Source organism: Eptesicus fuscus, chromosome 7 (assembly GCF_027574615.1).
Source record: "Eptesicus fuscus isolate TK198812 chromosome 7, DD_ASM_mEF_20220401, whole genome shotgun sequence".
Classification (NCBI taxonomy): Eukaryota; Metazoa; Chordata; class Mammalia; order Chiroptera; family Vespertilionidae; genus Eptesicus; species Eptesicus fuscus.
This window is the reverse complement of record NC_072479.1, coordinates 26161501-26184979: the sequence shown is the minus strand read 5'-3', so window position 1 is coordinate 26184979 and position 23479 is coordinate 26161501. Positions and strand designations below refer to the sequence as shown.

Sequence of the window (23479 nt, the reverse complement as noted above, 5' to 3'; positions counted from 1 at the left end):
GTGTTAACAAACTCCTTTAGCTTTTTTTAAACCTGAGAATCTATTTTTCCTTTAATTTTAACTAATGACATTGCTGGGTAAAGCAGTCTTGGCTGTAGGTCCTTGCTTTTCATCACTTGTAATATTTAATGCCATTTCCCTCTGGCCTGAAATGTTTCTGTTAAGTTATCAGCTGACAGTCTTATCGGAGCATCCTTGCAGGTAACTATCCTTATTGTAAGGCTTTTAACATTCTTTCTTTGTCTTCAACATTTACCCTTTTAATTGTGATGTGTCTTGGTGTGGGTCTCTTTGGGTTCAACTTCTTTGGCACTCCATATGCTTCCTTGGACTTATATGCTTTTTTCTTTTACCAGGTTAGAGAAGTTTTCTCTCTCTTTTTCTTCTGGTACACCTATGATGCAGATGTTGTTATGCTTCATATTGTTCTAAAGGTCCCTAAAACTATCCTCATTTTTAATTCTCTTTTTTGTTTGTTTGTTTGTTTTTTACTGCCATGATTGAATATTTCTTTCTACCTTGTCTTCCAAATCGGTGATACGATCCTTAACCCTCTGTTTTATCCAACCTACTGTTTATTCTAGTATATTCTTGATGTCAGATATTATATCTTTATTTCTGACTGGTCCCTTTATATGTTCTCTATGTCATTTTTAATGTTGTTATAATTATTAATAAGTTCTTGAGAATCCTTATAATCATTACTTTGAACTCTATCTGATAAAATGTTTGACTCCATCTCCTTTAGTTCTTTTTCTGAAGATTTCTTGTTCTTTTATTTGGGTTCTGTTTCTTTATCTCCCCGTTTTAATCGACTCTTTGTGTTTCTATGTATTAGATAGATATGCTATGATTCCCAGTCTTAGGGCTTAGTGTGGTGGCCTTCTGTAGTAAGTGTTCTGTGGGATCTAGTGGTGCAGTCTCCTTGATCACATGAGCTTTACACTCTGGGAATGTCCCTTGTGTTATGTGAGCCGTCTTGTTTTAATTGAGTCTTGATGGCTATTGGCCCATTTAGTTCCTGAGATCAACCCTCTGACTGGTTGACTATGAGGCTGAACCCAGACCATGGCTTGGGAGCTGCTAAGTGGGTGCTGACCACATGAAATAGATTTCACTTCAGCAGGGTTTGGTGCCTGCCAAGACCTTTTTTTTTTTTTTTTTTTTTTTTTTTTTTTATGTTCTTTGTGAAGCTTATTGGATCCTGCTCTGATATTGTCTGAAGTTGGCCACTGGGTGTGTTGGTTCTGGGCCTTTTGCGAAGGACTCTGGTGCAGGCCAATGTCAGACAAAGTCTGTGTCTGGCACTCAGCTACCTGTTTGGAACTACAAGCTATCCACAGTCGTGGCTGCCTCTCCTGGGCTTGAGTGCATAAGGCTTTTCCAGCACAGGGGCAGGTCAACAAATGTCCCAAGTGACCCTGAGATCTACCTCCCCCTGTCTCTGCCTGCTGGCTGCCTGTTAGGCTAAGTAACTGAAAGAGCCTCTATCTTAGTAGTGAGAATTCCACTGGTGGATCTCTCCCATAAGGGGGAAGTGCTGGTCAGGCTTCAGGGAAGGTGATGGGTGTGATTCTCCAGAGCTACACAATTCAGTGTGTCCCTTAGTAGGGCAAAGTCACTAGGAGTCAGGCAGTTGGGGCATCCAGAACCTGGAGTTGTGTTTGCTGGAAGCCAAGAGGGTGGTTCTATCAGATCTCCTCTGAGATTAACCCTGAGGCAGTCTCCAAGCATGACAATGCTGATTCCCCTCAGGGTTGACCCCCATCACCATTCTTTGCTACTAGATTTATAACCAGACTCAAGGCCACTAAAGGTGAGGTACAAAGCATGACCCATGAGGAAGTACACTATACTCCAGAAGAACTACTTGAGTTTTCCAATTTATACAGAATTTCTGGGAATATGTGTGGGGATACTAAAAATTTAGGAAAATGGTGAAAGGAGCATAAAGTTATATCAGGCCAAATTTGTTGATATGAACCCACTAAGAAGATATTCTGCATTTACAGTTGCAATTCTCAGGGAATTAGGAAGGCTTTAATAGTTTGGTTAGTTGGCTCAAATATGGGTGAGAAGGTGGCCAGTGAATTAGCTAGAAATGCCAGACCTGCATTGGATTACTGTAGAGGAGAGAATTCAAAGGTTTAGGGAGATTGAAATGTTAGAGTGAATTTGTCATTTAAGACCTCACCCACTTTGGGAGGATCCAGGAATGACATTCAAGCTCTACTTAACATTTGTGTCCCCCCTAAAATTTATATGTTGACATTCTAACCCCCAGTGACCTTATATGGAGATTGGATTCCTTCAGAGATAATCAAGCTAAAATGAGGTCATTAGGGTGGGTCCATCTCACATGACTCATGTCTTTATAAAAGAGGAAATTTGGACACAACACACACACAGAAAATGTGATGTGAAGCGACACAAGGAGAAGATGGTGATCTACAAACTAAAGAGACAGGCCTGACACAGATTCTCCCTCAGATGCTCAGAAAGAACCAGCTCTGCCGACACCTTGATTTCAGACTCACAACTGCCAGACAACGAATTTCTGTTGTTTGCGCCACTCGTTTTGTGGGGCTTTGTTATAGAACTCTAGAAGACTAATATACCAAACATCCAATAAATGCTATTTTTAGTACTGCTGCGTTTTGAAAAGAATAGGATTGTAGAACACCTGTCAAATGCATTGAAAGCTTTTGTAGGTGCTAGAAAAGCAGCTGCCCACCACTGACATCATAAATGCACCACTTTTATATTCATGAATAAGCAAGGAGAGCTTCTTGCTGGCTTACCAAATTTTTTGGTTGTTCACTTATCTCTGTCAACCTCTACTCATATTTTAGAAAGGGTTTGCTATCTTTTTTCTTTTTGGTTTCTAGTTTACCCCAGTTAAACTAATTTTATTTTCCAAAAATCACAATAAAAACAGGGTTGGTTAATTCCATCATATACTTGGTTCTTTAGACAAAGATTTTTATAATAAAAATTTCCACTTATTCAGGAATAATACATGCACACATTGGAAAGAATGACATTCAAGCTCTCCTTCACATTTTTCTCATTTCTTATTGATTCTTCAGCATTTTGGATGTAATAAAGATACACACTAAGAATCTGTACTTCAAGAAAGACATCTTGAATTGCCTTCTTAGAACCCTTCCTTCTTCATCACTAGTTGAAGCTTTGGAAGGACACAATCTGCTTCTTAAGTGAAATTATAAGATGTTTCCTCTGAGCCTCCTTCTAGACAGCTTTTCAACTCAGCTCTTATATCCCTCTCAGGTCTGTCAAACCAAGATATTTTGCTGGCAGAGTGTTAATTTATATCTACTCTGTTTGTGAAAACAAAATGATTATATCCTCATGTGTTTGAAAGTGGGTAACAGAGCACCATTAGAAGTCAGAAACTAAGATTTATTAATCCACAAGCTGGAATCACACCTTATAAAATGTTTTTAAAAATATTCCTAAGGACCCTGATCTCCACTTCCCAATAAATATTGAACAAAAGGCTACCAAAAACCCTAAGATGCATGTAAATAAAAATACAGGGTGTCCCAAGTTTTAGTGAAGTTCTGAGCTTTAATAAACTCAGAAGCATAAAAGTTACAAACTTACAAAACCATCATTTGAATAGTTAATTACTTATATTGCTTTCTATTCGTTTTTAAGTTTGAAGAACTAATTTTTATTTTTTAAATCTTTATTGTTGAAAGTATTATATACATCCCATTTTCCCTCCTATTCACCCCTTCTAGACCCCCTCCCCCAAGCCTACACCACCACCCTATTGTCAGTGTCCATGGGTTATGCATATATGCATACAAGTTCTTTGGTTCATCTCTTCCCACCCACTCACCCACCCCCACCTTCTCTCTAAGATTCTACAGTCTGTTCCATGCTTCTACGTCTCTGGATCTATTTTGTTCATCAGTTTATTTTGTGAAGAACAAATTTTTTATTTCAGTCACTCTGCAGATGAAAAATTTTAAATTACATAAAAATTATTAAAGATACACAATTCTAAACAAGCACAAAAGAAATGGAAATATGTTTTCAAATGATATCTCTCAAATTTGTACTCCTGGAGTTATAAAAGTCTCAAATACCTCACAAAAACTTTTGGGACACCAGGTTATTAATTCATTTTTTTCCCCTTTATCAAGTCCTTTTCTCCAATATGATCATATAATTTTTGTTTTCATAGTAAGAAAAATGTTTATTTTTCAGCATTAAATGTAGCACATAGCAGATAGATTTTGTAGTTGCCAATTAAAAGACATTGTTCAGCAACTGCCCTGCATGATAAACAATCCGTCTCTTTCTATAGCACATCAAAGTGTATTTCTATTGGAATTCCTCTAACATACTCATCACCAAATTGTTACCCTGGGACTTCATTGAATTTGTTTACACTTTATATCTGTTATTATAGCTGAAGGCCAAGCTTAAAATCTAGGTAAAGAAAGAAAATGTGAGGTTTCTCCCATAAAGAACATTACAAAACAGACATCAAAGGCACAATTTTACTCCTCAATCTGTTCAATCTAACTTAGTTTACAATTAAAGAATGATTTTAATTGTCAAACTTTTAAATTTTATTAAATGTTGTGGCAATGCATCAAATGAGTTCCAGACCTATATAAATACGCAGGCAGCTGTTGGCAATTTGCATTTTTATCAGTTGTGAAAGAGTACAATGTACTTCCTGCATCTTATTTTCAGAATTTGCATTTATCATCTTTGGCTACCCAGTATACAGTAGGGAGTACTTGAATATCTCATTCTTTGAATTTTCATTTTTGATTATAAATCAAATGATGTCTGGGACTTTTCTCTTTTTCATTTTTCTCTTCTCTCAACCTCCAGGTTTACTTGCTCCCATTTCTTCTTGGCTCTAGTAAAACACAAAAAATATTTCAATTATTTTTTTTTCAGCATTCTTTAAAGTACGGACATTTTGCATGTCTTTTACTAATTACCATAAATGTAAACACAAAATAAAAACTAAGCTATTGTTTTAATTCATAAATTGTTTGAATGCCATTCAAACTAATTCCACTTCTTTCTGAAGTTTACAGTGTTTTGAATTTGGATGGAGGACTGGGAAGGAATGGAAAAATACTATATAGTAGAGGCCTGGTGCAGGAATTCATGCACCAGTGGGGTCCCTCAGCCTGGCCTGCAGGATCGGGCCAAAACTGGCTCTCTGACATCCCCAAAGGGGTCCCAGATTGTGAGAGGGTACAATTGGGGCCTGGGAGGGACGCAAGAGGTTGGCCAGCCGGGGAGGGACCACAAGAGGGCTCCAGGGCATGTCTGGCCCATCATACTCAGTCCCAATCAGCTGGACCCCAGCAGTAAGCTAACCTACCAGTCAACTGTCTGCCCTCTGGTGGTCAGTGCACATCATAGCAAGTGGTTGAGTGGCCTTAGCATATCATTAGCATACTAGAGGCCCGGTGCATGAAATTCATGCATGGGGGGTGGGTGTCCCTCAGCCCAGTCTGCACCCTCTCTAATCTGGGACCCCTCGAGAGATGTTCGACTGCCCGTTTAGGCCTGATCCCAGTAGGATTGGGCCTAAACAGGCAGTTGGACATCCCTCTCACAATCCAGGACTGCTTGCTCCCAACTGCTCACCTGCCTGCCTTCCTGATTTCCCATAACCGCTTCAGCCTGCCAGCCTGATCACCCCCTAACCACTCTGTTGCCAGCCTGATTGATGCCTAACTGCTCTCCTGCCAGCCTGTTTGCCCCTAACTTCCCTCCCCTCAAAGCCTGGTCACCCCTAACTGCCTTGCCCTGCAGGCCTGGTCCCCCCCACAACTGTTCTCCCATGCAGGCCTGGGTCCCCCCCTACTGCCCTTCCCTGCAGGCCCGGTCACCCCCCATTTCCCTCCTCTGCTGGCCTGGTCACCCCTAACTTCCCTCCTCTGCAGGCTTTATCGCTCCCAACTGCCCTCTCTTGCAGGCCTGGTCCCTCCCAACTGCCCTCCCCTGCTGGCCATCTTGTGGCGGCCATATTGTGTCCACATGGGGCAGCTATCTTGTGTGTTGGAGTGATGGTCAATTTGCATATTACTCTTTTATTAGATAAGATTATGCTTTGATTGGTTGAAAGGCTGACCGGTCAATCGGACACTTAGCATATTAGGCTTTTATTATATAGGTTAAGGCTGCACCATGGAGCAGCCAGAATGAGCAGGATGAATGTTCCATCCTACGAAGTCAGTACCTCCAGCCACACCAACTATGTCTCTATCAAAAAGGACATGTGGCCTCAAGGAAAGTTAGCAGTGAGAAAGACATCTCTGAATGCCTTCAGCAACTTTCCTCAATTCCTAACACACATTTTCCTCTCCTATTGCATTATCTTCATAGCAGCCAATGACATTTTCCCCAAAAGGCTCCTCTTGCCCATTTATATTTCTGTGGCCTTGACACACAGATATTTTTTAGAAGAATAGACAAGTGGTAGCTGGTGTGTTCTGCTTCCTGTTTCCAACAGTCCATCTGCCCACTGGGAAATGCTGAAATCACTCCTCTGTGCCCTAGCAGGAGGTGCAGGGGAGGAAACACAAGCTAATCTTCCTATCTCTTATTATGGTGATGAAAACAACTGGAACACATAAGAATTTAGGGTTCACAACTTCCCCAGACAAAAGCTTGGGTAAATAAGAAAACTAACTTTGTGGAAACCAAGATGGCAGCATAGGTAAACACCTGAAATTGCTGCCTCACATAACCACTTCAAAACTACAACTAAAAGACAAAACGGACATCATCCAGAACCATAGGAAGGCTGGCTGAGTGAAAATTCTACAACTAGAAGGAAAGAGAAAAGCACACTGAGACTCAGAGGAGGTGCAGAAGTATGGAGGTACAGAGGCATGCACGCTAGGAAAGGGCTGGCAACTGAGGACGTGGTTGTCTTTCTCAATTGGGAGGGAGACACAAGCTCCCAACTGCTCTGAACTCCAGTTCTGGGCAAGACTCTGGGGACCCAGACTCATACGGGGAGAAACTGGACTGTCTGGAATCAGGCAGAACTCGAGGGCGGCTTTCTCTCAGAGGTGCTTGCAGAGATTACCACGGGACACTGAGACACAGGGGCCTCTTAAGGCAAGGCTGAGGATCAGTCATAGCTGTTTGCTCTGGCTTGTTGATTACCTGAGACCCTGCCCCACCCAAGCTGTGTGCAGAGGCTTTTGCATATAAATGGACTGGCCCTTTGCAATCTAAAATTACCTAACAAACTGCAGCTGAGTCAGAGATACCCAGAACATCCAAAAGAAGGCCCAAGGCCCCATAGCAGCTTGCATTGCTTCACAGCTGGGCCTCATCTGGGCACCTCCAAACCCAAAACAAAGAAGAGGAATCTGCAGATCTCTCCGTAGCTCCTGTGGGGTGGCCTCAGGCAGAGGCTAAATTTGCACCTCCTTGGAGATCCAAGAGCCAGTGTACCCAGTGGTCAGAGTGGGACCATCCAGATTACAAATCCTCAGATCCATAAGGGACACACTCCGGGGGCAGACTCAGTGAGCACCAAAGCCCCACTGAAGCAAGTCTTGCCCCATAAGGGTGTCTCCAGCACAGAATTTCTCCCATCATAGACACAGCTGATTCTCATAGCCAATTGGCCTGGAAGTCAATTCCTCCCAGTGATACCAACAACAATCAAGGCTTAACTACAACAAGACTGTGCACACAGCCCACAAAGGAGTGCACCAAGAGTGTCCACCTCAGGTAACTGGGGAGGCTGAGCCACTGGGCCATATAGCACACCAACTACACTAGGTCACTCTATCAACACAGGGAAGCAGCCAAAATGTGGAGACAAAGAAATAGGTCACAAATGAAAGAAACAGAGGAAAGCAAACTACTGGATATAGAGTTCAAAACCACGGTTCTAAGGTTTTTCAAGAATTTTCTAGAAACCGCCAATAAATTTAGTGAGATCCTCGAGGATATGAAAAAGGACCAACTAGAAATTAAACATACACTGACTGAAATAAAGAATAACACACAGTGATCCAACAGCAGACTAGAGGATCGCAAGAATCAAGTCAAAGATTTGAAACACAAAGAAGCAAAAAACACCCAACCAGAAAAGAAAAAAGAATCCAAAAATATGAAGATAATGTAAGGAGCCTCTGGGACAACTTCAAGCATACCAACATCTGAATTATGGGGTTGCCAGAAGAAGAGAGAGAGCAAGATATTGAAAACCTATTTGAAGAAATAATGACAGAAATCTTCCCCTACCTGGTGAAAGAAATAGACTTACAAGTCCAGGAAGTGCAGAGAACCCCAAACAAAAGGAATCCAAAGAGGACTACACCAAGACACATCATAATTAAAATGCCAAGAGCAAAAGACAGAGAGAGAATATTAAAAGCAGCAAGAGAAAAACAGTTAGTTACCTACAAGGGAGTACCCATAAGATTATCAGCTGATTTCTCAACAGAAACTATGCAGGCCAGACAGAAGTGGCAAGAAATATTCAAAGTGATGAATAGCAAGAACCTACAAACAAGATTACTCAACCCAGCAAAGCTATCATTCAGAATTGAAGGGCAGATAAAGAGCTTCACAGACAAGAAAATGCTAAAGGAGTTCATCGCCACCAAACCAGTATTATATGAAATGCTGAAAGGTATTCTTTAAGAAGAGGAAGAAGAAAAAGGTAAAGATAAAAATTATGAACAACAAATACATATCTATCAACAAGTGAATCTAAAAATCAAGTGAATAAAAAAATCTGATGAACAGAATAAACTGGTGAATATAATAGGATCAGGGGCATGGAAAGGGAATGGACTGACAATTCTCAGGGGGAAAGGGGGATGAGGGATGCGGGAAGAGACTGGACAAAAATCATACATCTATGGATAAGGACAGTGGGCGGTTGGTAAGGGCAGAGGGTGGGGTGGGAACCGAGTGGAGGGGAGCTATGGGGAGGGGGAAAAGAGGAACATCTGTAATAATCTGAACAATAAAGATTTATTTAAAGAAAAAGAAAGAAAGAAAGAAAGAAAGAAAGAAAGAAAGAAAGAAAGAAAGAAAGAAAGAAAGAAAGAAAAAGAAAACTATTTTTTACAACTGCTTTTGATTTTTTGACTATACCAGTAAGTCCCCATTCTGTCTGATGTAAAACTTATTGGTACTTTGCACAAAAAATTCATCAAATTGAGTGATTTATTAATTGATTCACATTTATATTTCAATCACATTCAGATTTGAAATTCTTTTTCAGGGTTTTTCTCCCTCCCGCATCTTCCTGCTGCTTATACTAATTTCTAGGGTTGGGACAGGGAAGAATGTTTGCTTTTCTGTGACAACTGGGGATAGAAATACTATTTCAAAAATCTCATGTCTTAACAAGGTTTGGACCTTGTGCTGGTGAATGGTGGCCCAAATCACACAGACTAAGGTTTCTCAATCTTGATAGTGCATCCTGAGGATCTTGTTAAATGCAGATTCTGATTCACCAGGTGTGAGATGGACATCCCACATTTCTAACAAGTTTCTAGGTGATGTCATTGCTGGCAGTCCTCAAATCATACTTTAAGTAACAAGGGTTTGATTGGTGAATAATAGCAGAGCAATCTGTTGAGATTCCAGCTGAGTCCTCCCTCCAATAGGACCTAATCAAAAAGGTATCTTCCTGATGCTATCAGTCCCAGCCAGGAGACTTTGGGTAGACCCATTTGTCCATTCTCCCAGAAAATCACTCTTATTGAAACTCACAGGAATAGGGGATGCTCTCCTAAGCAGACGTGAAGTTTGAAAATTTCAAGAAGTTGTCTCCAACCCTTTCATGTTAGACATGGCTTGCCCTGCACCCAAACCCACCACCAGATGGCATTGAAAAATTCTCTTCAAAGCTTTCCCCACTAAGGTTGCATCTGGAAAGCATACTGCAGATCCGCTTTATGCTCGGGTTCTTATAAACTTTAAGGGAAATTCTATCATTGGTCTTTCTACACCTGGGTCCTGGCATAGCTGAGGTGGTGGGAGAAAAGAAGAAGGGGACAAGCGAGTGGCTTCACATTGTATCTAGTCTCCTGCTGCTTCTCCAGCGTTGAAAGAAAAAGTGGTTTTGTCAGTTCACATTCCATTACATTCCCTTTCTTCTGCTGTGTATAGGTGGTGCATGTTTCATGGTCTAAAGTCATCCTCCCCGCCTCCAGAATCCTTCTGCAATTCATGTTTAACTATCTGGCATGGGAGGGAGAAGGCTACTGGAATAAAAGAGCAGTTACTGGCAAGGTGCATGGGTGAAAAGTACATCCCTTAATACTCCAAATAACTCCCACCCACAAGAAAAACATGGGAGAAAAATGTGTGACTTAACAATCTGTGGTTTTATCCAGGATTTCCACTGACTTTTCACTTCCTTCCCCCTAAAATTAACCCTTTGCACTCGCTTGCTTTTTTCTCGATTCCTTTATTCTAATGCTAACCGTGTCGAATCACACTCGACATCCGAGTGCAAAAGGTTAAGGGCCATCATATGTAAAAAACTGACACAAAATTAAGAGAAAATATAGTCAATTAAATTGTGCTGCAACAGAATTTTCTTGCAATACAATATGTTTGGGGAAGAAATGGGAAAAAGGAAAAACAACTGACTCCGGTACATAAATATACAGGCAAGTCTGCATACTGTGTCATAGCTGCACTCAAAGGAGTTTAGAGAAATACTGCTTTAGAAGATCCTAGCTATTTACTTTGGAAAGGGGACAGTTTCTAGTCTGGATATGTTCTAGTTCAGTGGTCGGCAAACTCATTAGTCAACAGAGCCAAATATCAACAGTACAACGATTGAAATTTCTTTTGAGAGCCAAATTTTTTAAACTTAAACTTCTTCCAACACCACTTCTTCAAAATAGACTCAACCAGGCTGTGGTATTTTGTGGAAGAGCCACACTCAAGGGGCCAAAGAGCCGCATGTGGCTCATGAGCCGCAGTTTGCCGACCACAGTTCTAGTTCATTCTGGAAAGCCCTAGGCTATTGATTCTGAAAAGCTCTAGGCTACTGATTCTCAACATTCTAGGCTACTGATCTAGGAATTCCCTATCTAGAACTTTTTCTGAAATGTTCAATTTTCTGAAAAGTAAACTGAAACCATTTTACCTTGTGTTGTTTTCCAAACCTACTGAGCCAGCCCCAGAATAAGCCAGGAGAAGACACCAAGATTTTTAGCAAAAAACCTATCTGAGGTTGGGTCTATAAGCCTCTACCCTGGGAGATTCCCGGGATGCCACCCCTTCCAAGAGAAAAGAACACAACAAAAGGGAGACCACAGTCATTATGAACCTCCTGACCTGGAAACTGTATCTTAGGGGCCCCATAAGTCTCCACCAGCCAATACTTGTCTATAGTAAAGAGTAGGGCTTTAATACTTTGTGTCAAAAATATGGTTTTATATATTTGCTTTGTGGTACAACAAAGAATTCATCTTAACATATATATATATATATATATATATATATATATATATGTATATATATATATATAGAGGTGTATATATATATATAAAAAGGTATATATATATATATTTATAAAGATATATATAGAGAGAGGTATATATATATATATAAAAAGGTATATATATATATTTATAAAGATATATATATATATATATATATAGAAAGAGAGAGAGAGAGAGAGAGGTAATATGCAAATTGTCTGGGATGCCATAACGTCACAACTGCTCAGGAAGAGGCTGCGCAAAGAGGTGGGCGGGAGGGGACTGTGTGCACGGTGAAGCAAGCCACGGATGGCACAGGCCTGGAGAGAACAGGGCCTGCCAGCCGCGCACACCGGCAGTCCCACCTCTGCACATGAGCTGCAGAGGAAACACCTTTTCTGACCACTCATTGGCTAAGCTCCCTGTACGTCACTCTCAGTGTTCTTGGTAACTTGGGTAATAAGAATCCAAGAAGGTGATCTATGGTTTTCCACCTCACTCCTGGAGGAAAAACTAAGTTCTGCTGCTGGAGGGGCTAAGAAATGTCATATCCTGCCCTAGCTGGTTTGGCTCAGTGGCTAGAGCCTCGGCCTGCAGACCGCAGGGTCCAGGTTCAATTCTGGTCAAGGACTTGTACCTAGGTTGCAGGCTCCTCCCTGGCCGGGGCCTAGGTCAGGGCTCATGTGGGAGGCAACCAATTGAAGTGTCCCTCTCACATTGATGTTTCTCTCTGTCTTTCCCTCTCTCTTCCATGCTCTCTAAAAATCAATGGAAAAATACCCTCAGGTGAGGATAAAAAAAAGAAAGAAAGAAAGAAATGTCATATCCTATGAAAGAGACATCTTGAAAATGCCTAAAGAAAGTTCATCATTTTTTCATGGTGAAGGGACTGGAGTCCGTGTTGATGAAAACACCTTGGTGGCTGAGGTGACTGGCAGTGGCTGCAGCAGCAGGGTGATGGGGGGGGGGGGTGCCTTTCCCTGATCAGCCCAGGTGCCTCCCGCAGAGGGAGGCCAGACTGCAGCTTAGGCCCACTTTTCATGGAGAGCAGGCCTTAGCCATCAGTAGGACATCCCCTGAAGGCTCCCGGACTGTGAGAGGGGGCAGGTTGGGCTGAGGGGACCCGCCCCCCTCCCGCCCAGTGCACGAATTTTCATGCACCGGGCCTCTAGTATTATATAATCCTGCAGCTGCTATGTTTGTAGCTAAGGAGAGAAATATGTCAAAAGATTTTTGATAACACATAAAAGTAGGCAAAATATAACACAGTAAAACACAGCAAAATTAAATTGCTAGTAGAAAAATATCTATGAAACTCCAGGTAATTATGTTCACATATATCAGGAAATTGTTCTAAATTTTCTAAAATATGTTCCTTGAGCTTAAAAACTTGTCATTCATTTTTAGAATTGTATAGTGCATTAAAATTAGTAAAAATTTACCTGTATATATCTTCTGAGTTTTTGAATATGCTTTTGAAAAAGGAATTCTTTTTCGCCAGGCTGAACCATTATATGGTGTTGACATATATTTATCTGAGAGAAAAAAAGAAGATTGGAGTTAAATATTGTATAACTTTAAAATCATATTCTAGGAGTGTTTCAAATTTGTAAACATCTCAGGAATATAATTATTCTCTAATTCATGTTACCATTGCAAAGCTAAGGGATCAGGGACAAAATGAGCTTATTAAGACTATTTAAGTTATCAATGAACATGGGTACACATTTTCTTAATTGGCTGTCCAGGTCCTCAAATAACACTGTCTCCCTTGAGACTAAGCTAGAGGAGAAAATAGTATGTAATTTCATGTTTCACAAAGTACACAACGTTCAGAACTCCACTGATCAGGCTGTGAACATAGGAAAATATAAGCATGCAGTTATAGGGAATTGAGTGGCCTTTTCTTAGGTTGATAAAAGTTAAATCCAACTTTGAAAAAGCAAAATTTGTCTGAGACAGGAAGAAAAAGAGATTTCTTCCCTCCTCCCTTGTGGCCTTGTACTTCCTGACATATACAGTGATTTTGCCTATGTCGTGATGAAATGATTTAGAAGCAATCTGTGCATGGTGGGAGAGACAAGAGCTTGTCAAAAATATTGCAGTTAACCCTCAAACTAACCCTTTCAGAAAGTAATCATGAAGGTCTAAAGAAAAGCCAAGGCGTGGGCCTGAAATGATCCTTGAGCAATGCAGTTAGTGCAACAAGGAAATGTCAAGCATCTGAAAACAGTCCTCAAGGGTGAAATAAAGCTATCCGGGGGAACAGTGCAGTGCTCTGAGACAAATCGCTAGCAAGCTTCAATGCCAAGTCATCTGCACCAACATATTTTTTTCCATAGCCTTTAAATCACGTGCACTCCCGCATGTGGAAGAAACCCTTTCACTGGTTTTCTCAGATGGTGGTGATGGCCTGGAAAAGGAAAAGGGGAGTAGGTAGCAGCAAAGATTCATTGGACCATCAGGAAATTCCATGGGAAAGCAAACCACAGACCAGTAAATAAAAAGCCTCACCTGGACAGAGATTGAGTTTGGGTTCCTTGTTAGCGTTGACTTTATTGTAGAAGCCATGTGTGGGCCTGCTGCAGGGAGGTGCATTTAAAGAGACAGTCCTGACAGCATCCCTCTGAACGTGGATATAGGATGCATTCTCAGCATTTCTGTCTTTATTACTGCGATGGTAACTAGTTTTATTTTTTGGATTTGGGGTCTGTAGTGCTGTAAAAGGAAGGGGGGAAAGAGTGAGGGGGAAAACGAGCTGGTTTCATACCCATTAATAACAATGGAAGACAATGCAAGCTAAAAGAACTAAGTTTATTGGAGTTGGGTTGACACCTAAAATAACATATTTCATAGCAGTAATTTGATTTTCAGGTATAAAATATTGTTTGATATTTAATATATTTTCAAATTACAATTTAGAAATATCAAATATAGAGACACTCTACCTCTCCGCACTCCTTGGCCAGGAAAGTTCTTTGGTTCATCATAAACCCATTTTCTTTTTTTCACGCCTTTAAAATGAGGCTTCCTCACCGGCTGGACATCATTCACTTAGGGGAGATACAAATTTTTACAGTTTTTTAAAAGAGGCTTTCATCTGAACATTACTGTAGGTGATAATTACATATCTGTGCATTCACATGTCAAGCAAGAGAAAAAATGAATTCACCATCCTAATACTTTGCTTTCCAGAACAAAGGGTGATTTATTTTTAAGTACCCCCAAAAAAATCTATCTTGAAAATACATGAGAAAAATGTTCAATAATTAGCATTCCTCAGAGAAAAATGCTTGTCTTCAAAGGAATGTGTGGATTCTTTTTAAAGAACATAAAATTGCATTCCAAACATAATTATGTGTCTATCTCATTACAATGTTATTACAAGTAGTTTCAGAATTGTTATTTTGAACATAAAACTTTTTATACATTTTTTATCAAAACTATGACTTCTGAGGAAGTTGGATTAGTGTAAAATACTTTTAGAGAATTTCACCTTATCCTTTTAAGATCTTAAGAAGTTTTGTGTATAGATAGTTTGGTAAAACAGACCAAGTAATCAGAATTTATAAGTGTTAATATTACTAAATTATTCCCTTCTTACTTGCATAATTTTTCATCAAACATTTTATATGCATGCTTAATTTTCTGGAAATTTTTAAGGTATATTTCTCCAGACTCTTAAAATAATTTAGTAGAGAAGAACATTCTTTGTTACTTCTCTGTAGAGGGATCCTGAATAGTCACAAGTAAGCAATGCACAGATCAAATGCACTGTGTAGATTGCGTTAGCTCTCTATAGTGGACGGATAAATGTTTTTGCTTTTGCTCCAAACCTCAGCTTAAGCAGTAGACCTTCAATGAAACTGATTCTCCGTCTCCTGTGCAAATATCATGCTCCACCCTTATTCTCAAGCTCCTGCTCCTAGGTTTTGGAAACCATATTTTTAGCAAATACCACTAAACTGAGCTTCTTGAGGGTAAACAATCATAGTTCCCTGAGTGCCTATCTGGGGTTTAAGAATAACATGTGGGTTCAATAAATGAAAAAAGGGAAAGGAGAAAGGATGGAAGAAAACAGAAAGGACGATTCATGAGCCTTAATTCTATCACAAAAAGTAGCTTAGAGTACTGAACGGCAAGGAGAAACCAAATCAAGAAAAATAACCCAAAACATAATAAAAACCTATCATTGTATTCCACTATGGGTTACATTAAAAGTGCAACGCTAATAAATATTCTGAGAAGATAGTATACTATTAATTTTAATACTTAAAATAGTGGGAAAGTATATTATTTACTAGGACCTACATCACAATTCATTGCCAAAGCCAGTAAAAAAATGTTGTCTTTAATTCTTAATCCTGAATAATTTTTAAACCCTCCTTTCTAAATTTCTTTTTTAAGATTCTATTTCAAGTAAGCAAAACAAATCCATGGTAAGACAAATATATCTAAGGCCAAAAAGAGAGCTCTCACTTGAAGAGGGGTCCTCTCTGCACTTCAAACTGATATTCTCAGTAGCATTTAATACATGCGTTGTAGGTGCTAGTCGGGTAGCTAGGGAACGCTTTGGATGAGGACTTTCCTTGTTATCTTTTAAAGCAAATTAAAAAATAAAATGTCAGTATTAGTAAAAGAAGTGTCTCGGTTGGTATTTCACTTTTCAAACATTATATGATGGGCATACTACTTTTAAAAATATACATATGTATGCTAATATTTAGAATGCATTATTGAAATTAATAATCACTGCCTAGAGTGCCCCAAATTTGTCACTAAGAAAACATTAAAAATCCAGTAATACAGCCATTATTTTCAATATGTAAATTACACATTTGCGGCAGTATTTTTAATAACTCCATGCAAAAGAATCAAAAGATGATCAATTTGACATAAAATGTGCCAATTTAAATTGAGATTCCAAAAATATTTTTAATGTGACAACTTTCATTTGTTCTATGCTTTGGAGCAGGACTACCCAATAGAGCTCTCCTCTGTGATGAAAATAGTCCAAATCACTAGTCTCTTGTGGATATTGAACACTTGGACTATGGCTAGTGCAACTGAAGAGCTGGGTTTTTTTTTTGTTTTATTTAATTTTTGTTGCTGCTGTTAATCCTCACCCAAGGATATTTTTCCATTTATTTTTAGAGAGAGTGGAAGGGAGGGAGGGAGTGGGGAGAGAGAGAGAAAAAAAATTTAATATATATATATATTTCAGACACATTGATTGGTTGCCTCCTGCACATGCCCTGGCCAGGGATGGGACCTACAACACAGTAGGACCAGATAGCAAACCCATGACCCTTCAGTGCTCGGGGCCCACTCTCTTAACTACTGTGCACCACCGGCCAGGGCTCATTTTAATTAACTTATAAACAGCCATATATGGGTAATAGCTACTGTAATGAGTGTATTTTTTCAGAAGCGTGTTTTGTTTTTTTGTATGGATTAGGCAAAATTTTTTTCATCTCTGAGAAAGGAAGAGAGATTTACATATATTTTCCATTAACAATCCTTGAATTTGATTACAAGTGCCTTTTCCTATTTTGAGAACATTTATTAGTGGAAAAAAACAGTAGATGAGGTTGTTTAATATTTAGATGGAGAATATGTAATGTGACTGGGAGAGCTGCCCCACAGAGAGGTACCAGTTGGGAGATTCTAAGCATGGTAAGGGCATCATAAAACATTGAGGGTGTATTTTATTATCTTATATCTTGATTATCTACAGACTATAGTTAGTAATAATTATTAAATGGGGAAGTCATGGAAGTCATCATGAGATTAAAACTCTTCACAGTGGTCAGAAACAAAGCTTTCTAGGAAATTCAGTCATACTGAGTGCTTGAAGTTGGAAAAAGAAACTAAAAATGACTTAGTACTACCATTTAAGAGAACCAATTAGAGCTAGCAAGACTCCTAGAAATTATGTAGCCCTACAGGCTAATTTTTCAGCTTAATCAGCTAAAGTGCCATGTTCAAACAATTAGGCACAGAGCCTGGACTGAAATCTTAGGGCTCTTGACCCCTATTTAGTGTATTTAGTAACAAGTTTTATTTATTACTTTGCCTATTATATATTGGTTTCCACAAAAATTAAGCTTTATGTTTAACGCATCTATTCAAATTAAAATTGATTAAAATAATAAATGGTTTATTACCTTTAGTATTTGAACATTTCGACATGGTGATTTCTTTCTCTTTCTTTTCATCTACTCCGAGAAATATGATCCTCTGTGGAATGTAGCAATCACCTCCTATGACAGTACCTTACTGTTAGTGGCAATGATAGCAGAAAGCTTTACAAAACTACCTTTCAATACAGGATTATCACTTCTATAATATCTCTTTATCCACTTCTTTTTATACATTCTCAATGATACCATCCCCATCTCACTATATATCATATGTTTAGATTAGTATATATAAATATATGTGTATATGAATACATAGTATGAACACTTACATACTGATAATTGCAAGAAAATTTACATAGTCAACACAATTAATTTGCCTTTAACAAAAACAATCTTTACTTCCTCTTTTTTTCACCCTTTAGAGATAGAGTAAATATAATTTATCTTCCATATATCATCAGATATATGAATGCAGATGTGTGTTTTTTCCCTTAAAAATCTTCTATTTTTCAGGATAAATATCCACAGTTGCACTAAATATTACTTAATTTTCAGGTGCTTCACCACACAAGTCACCCTTTCTCAATATACAATAAGTGTTTCAAGTGACCTTTTTAAAAGGTAATACCCAATGTGAGCTGCCCTGTACAGAAATCAATGAAACTAGTATAATAATATTCGACATTTATGGAGCCTTCTTTTATATGTCAGACACTTGTCTGAGTACTTTAAATGACTTATCACATATACTTATCTTCCTATACTACACCTAATAATTCAATGTGAGGTTTACCTTAGCTATTTGCTAGATGACACATGTTACTGAATCATTTTGAAATCTTGTGGGCAACAAACATTTATTATTCCCTTACAATCTGTATCATGTCAGGTCTTTTCCAAATTGAAGAAAACCTACCATTAATATCTTGATCTTTTTTTCCTTATCTTTAACTAGAGGTCTGGTGCATGAAATTCGTGCATTGGGGCAGGGGGTTCCCTCAGCCCAGCCTGCACCCTCTCACAATCCAGGACTCCTCTGGGCAGTCGGACATTGCTCTCACAATCTGGGACCGCCGGCTCCTAACCGATCACCTGCCTGCTGGCCTGATCACCCCTAACCACTCTGCCTGTCTGCCTCATTGCCCCTAACCACTCGCCTGCCTGCCTGCCTGATCACCCCTAACTGCTCATCTGCCTGCCTGGTCACCTCTGCCTCGGCCCCCGCCATGGTGGCTTCATCCAGAATGATGTCCGGAAGATCATTCAACTGTCTGATCTAATTAGCATATTATGCTTTTATTGTTCTAGATGAGGCATTTTTAGAATTAAATTCCCTGGGGTGACATTGATTAATAAGATTATGCAGATGTCAAGTGTACAATTCTATGATACATCATCTGTATATTGCATTGTGTGCCCACCTCTCAAAGTTAAATCATCTTCTCTGACCATTTACTTGACCCCTTTTACCGATTACATCCACCCCCGCTTCTTCCCTCTGGTAACCACCCTACCATTCTCTGTGTCTATGAGTTTTTGTTTGTTTTTTCTTGTTTGTTCATTTGTTGCTTTCAATTTTACATCACAGATGTAAGTGGAATCACATGATTCTTCTTAATTTTTTCTGTCTGGCTTGTTTTGTTTAGCATGATATTCTCAATATCCATCCATGTTGTTGCAAATGGCAGTACTTAATCTTTTATTATGGCTAACTAGTATTCCATTGTATATATGTACCACATTTGCTTTATCCAATCATCTAGTGAAGGACTAGATGGTTGTTTCCATGTCTTGGCCACTGTGAATAACACTGCAATGAACATAGGGGTGCATATATCTCTGCGAATAAATGTTTTGAAATTTTTCAGGCAGATAATCAGAAGATGGGTTGTGGGGTCATATGGTAACTCTATTCTTAATATTTTGAGGAACCACCATACTGTTTTCCATAGTGGCTGGGCTGTACCAGTATACATTACTGGCAGCAGTGAATGTGGGAATGAGGTTTCCTTTTCGTCCACAACCTAACACTTGCTATCACTTGTCTTATTGATAATAGCCATTCTAAGAGGTGTAAGGTGGTATCTCATTGTAGTTTGATTTGCATTTGTCTAATAGCTAGTGAAGTTGAGCATCTTTTCATATCTCTCTTGGACATGGGTATGCATCTCTTCTTGGGAGAAGTATCTGTTCAGGTCCTCTGCCCATTTTTTAATTGGATAGAATGTTTGGTGTTAAGTAGTATAAGTTCTTTATATATTTTGGATATTAACTCCTTGTTGGAGCTGTTGTTTGCAAATGTCTTCTTCCATTTGGTTGGCTGTCCTTTTGTTTTGTTGGCTGCTTCTTTTGCTGTGCAAAAGCTTTTTAGTTTGATGTAATCCTATTCATTTATTTTTTGCCTTTACTTCCCTTGCCTTTGTGGTCAAATTCATAAAATCTTCTCTGACTAAGGTCCATAAGCTTACTACCTATGTTTTCTTCTATGTAATGTATATTTTTAGGTCTTTAATCAATTTTGAGCTAAAATGCAAGACCTTGTTGATCCCAGTTTGAGTTTACCTTGTTAAACTTGGCTCATTGTTCCAGCATATTAACTTCCAGTCACATGTAAATTTTATAAACATGTCTCCATTCACCCACTCATTTAATTGTCTAAACATAATAAAGGCAATTATTTTACAAATATTTACAGAGAGCACATCAATTGCCAGATATCCTACTACAGGGATTCACCTGGGGCAACTGATTATGTGCAGTTCCTGGCCTTAAAGAGCTTACCAAACGCCAACAATAAACATGGCAAATGATTTTGAGGAAACAAAATTAATTATAAGAGAAAATTCAGACTCATTTATTATATAAAGATATATTGAGGATCAACCAGTAATAAAATAACTCACCTCCATTTTCAAAAGCAACAATGTCAGTCCTCGGTTTCCTATCCAATGATACTTTGACCTCACCGTGCCTTTCAATTAGGCTAAATTTTGTTGGAACTGTAAGACCATCCCCTTGAAATTAAAAAAATAAAAATTATTACCCCAGGAATCATTGGGTGCTTAGATAAGTTTATGATAGAATTCATAATGATAGTAACAAACCTAAAAATTAATGCAAGTATTGCTTATATAATGACATGATGAACAATAAATTACATGAATTTTAAGCACGTTTTATAATTATCAGGAAAGTGTCAAGCAAATTTATTTTCCTAGGTGGATAATTAATAATGACAATTTATAAAAAATTTAAGCAATCTAACATTATCATGTGTGTATAATGTAGTTAGACTATTTAATGTTATCATGTGTGTATAATGTAGTTAGACTAATGTTTCTTATATAATGATTTTTGTTATATTTGTTTATATCTATTCATTATGAACAAATTGAGTAAAAAGTATTACTCTACTATTGACAAAAATACTAATTATACTATGATAAACAATTCTCACCATTTCTCTTATACATGTCCAATTTTCTTCTAAAATAAACTATTAAAAGCAGAATAAAAGAAATATGACAATCTAACGAAACACATGATTGGATTCTAAACCAGGGGAAAAAATCTTCATTTTGCTATAAAAGATATTGATGGAACAATTCAGGAAATTTTTCCTGAATTTGATATTTATACTTCAGTTATGTAAGATATATGTACGAGCATCATGTATGAAACTTACTAACAATTCAAAAATAATAATAGCAAGGTGTATATTTACAAAAAGAAAGAGAAAATCACATGTGTAAAATGTTAACATTTGGGGAAATCTGGGTAAAGAGTGTTCATGAATTAACTGAAATTATTTTAAGATAAAAAGTTTTTTGTTTCTTTTTTTTATTGATTGATTTAGAGAGAGAGAGAGAGAGAAACATTGCTTTGTTGTTCCACTTATTTTGTGCATCACTGGTTGCTTCTTGAATGTGTCTTGACAGGAGATGGAACCTGCAATCTTGGCATGTCTGGAACCTGCACACTGAGCTACCGGGAAGGGCATAAAAAGCTTCTCAAAACATAATATAAAGCCAAAGTGCATATAATTGTCTTTATTATCTACCATTTTTAATATGCCTTGCTAGCTTGGTTTCTTTATTTTTGTTTTGTTATTGTTTGGGGGATTTTAGGGATTCTTTTTGTCTGGGTCATCTGTGATGTGAGCAATCCTGTTCTTCAGGAGATGACTTCTACCTCAACTAGCTCTTGCTGATTGTTCTGCCATCTGATGGTGTGTTGCTGCCACCTAGCGCCATGTGTTTAAATGGTTTGCAAGACAGACACTTTATTTTCATTTATTTAATTATTCATTCATTCATTCATTATTTTTTAATCCTCACCTGAGGATATTTTTCCATTGATTTTTAGAGAGAGTGGAAGAGATAGGGAAAGATGGAGAGAAATACCGATGTGACAGAAACACATCGATTGGTTGCGTCCTGCATGCCCCTGACCAGGGCCCTGGCCAGGGAGGAACCTGCAACCGAGATAGTGCCCTTGACCAGAAAGGAACTTGGAATACTTTGGTCCACAGGACCAGGCTCTATCCACTGAGCCAAACCGGCTAGGGCCAAGACAGGCACTTTAATCTTTATTCTATACTCATCTTGATCCTGGGAGACTTTCCCAACTTTTTAAATTTTTCGTTTTATTTTTTTAGGAAAGGAAGGGATTCAAATCTCTCCTACTGCTGCAAAACTTGTTTTTTAGCTCATCCTAGTGGCAAGAAAATTATATAAACATATGGCATCTATGGATTTTCTCTGAGTTCTTGGTTTTGTACCCAGAAAACAATGTTCTTATGTTGCCAAAGGAAACATGTTCACCAACAGCAAAATCAGATTCACCAAAGTATAAGATCCATGAAAGTCACAGCCTTGGAGTTATCTGCCGAAATCACCCCTGTAATTGTCTGATACACAGAAGGCACTCATTCAATGAACAAATGTGCCCTTGTTCTGTCACTAATGTCATTGTATGGATCTTCTTTAGGGCTAGGTTGCCCTTTCTATTCACAAACTTCCTTTTTGACATGGAGATTTATTTTTATAGGGAAATAAAGTGATAAAAGCAAACTATTTACAGAAATACTATAAAGTGTTTACTAGTATATAGTGTCACCATGTATTCATGAAGTCTTCATTTTGTGCTCTCCTGGGAAAGCTTAATTATATTAATAGCAGCTATTTATATTAAATTTAGGTCACACAATAAAATAACTTCCTTAGCACTGTCAATTTTGATGTACTATTTATCACTTAACTCTATAGTATATCTTACTAAATAATTCACAGCCTATCATACCAAGTATCTCTAAAGCATTACCTTGAAATGCTGCCATTTAATTTCTTACCTTCTTGTAATTCACTGCCATTTTCCAAAGGCTTTTCTAACTCTTTTTCTGGTGTAGAGGCTGTGCTTTTCGATGATGAAATATCTGGAGGCGTATGAACCCTGTAGTATTCACCTAATCTCCCATAAGAAAAGTAAAGGTTAGTATATTTGTCACATCAAGTACTAGAAAAATCCACAAATGTTTGATTGCTTACCAGATTTATAACACATCTCCTTTATTGCTCTTTTTTCTTCAATTTCTTCAGGAGTCTTTGTCCATAAACTTGAAGCATCTATAAGATATATATTTTTTAAATTAAATTGTCCCAAAGCCAAATAATATGAAAACTTATTAACCAAAATGAAAAATCCCAAACATTGTTCTCATGGATAGGTTATTATTTTGCTATTTTAATTTTGTAAATCAATGATTTGTATACTGGCAAATATTTCTAATTTCTATATTTTCACATATTAGAATCAGCCAAGAGAAAAGAAATGGCTAATTATACATTA

The 23479-nt window shown here is 38.2% G+C and overlaps 1 protein-coding gene across 4 annotated transcripts in view; it reads right to left on the bottom strand.

The window, feature by feature from the left end:
- Positions 1–4724: 4724 nt before the first annotated feature.
- C7H12orf50 (chromosome 7 C12orf50 homolog) overlaps positions 4725–23479 on the bottom strand; it is a 46249-nt gene continuing 27494 nt past the window's right edge. For 3 of the 4 annotated variants that reach the window (XM_054718812.1, XM_028148650.2, XM_054718813.1), the window contains exons 6-14: positions 23179–23256; positions 22983–23096; positions 20536–20646; positions 17657–17752; positions 15969–16085; positions 14438–14542; positions 14004–14207; positions 12932–13024; positions 4725–4906 (exon numbers count right to left, since the gene is read on the bottom strand). In XM_054718812.1, the coding sequence (XP_054574787.1) occupies positions 4881–4906; positions 12932–13024; positions 14004–14207; positions 14438–14542; positions 15969–16085; positions 17657–17752; positions 20536–20646; positions 22983–23096; positions 23179–23256 (944 nt within the window). In that variant the 3' untranslated portion in view covers positions 4725–4880. The remainder of the gene's footprint in view (positions 4907–12931; positions 13025–14003; positions 14208–14437; positions 14543–15968; positions 16086–17656; positions 17753–20535; positions 20647–22982; positions 23097–23178; positions 23257–23479) is intronic. The other variant, XM_028148651.2, reaches the window with a different exon arrangement.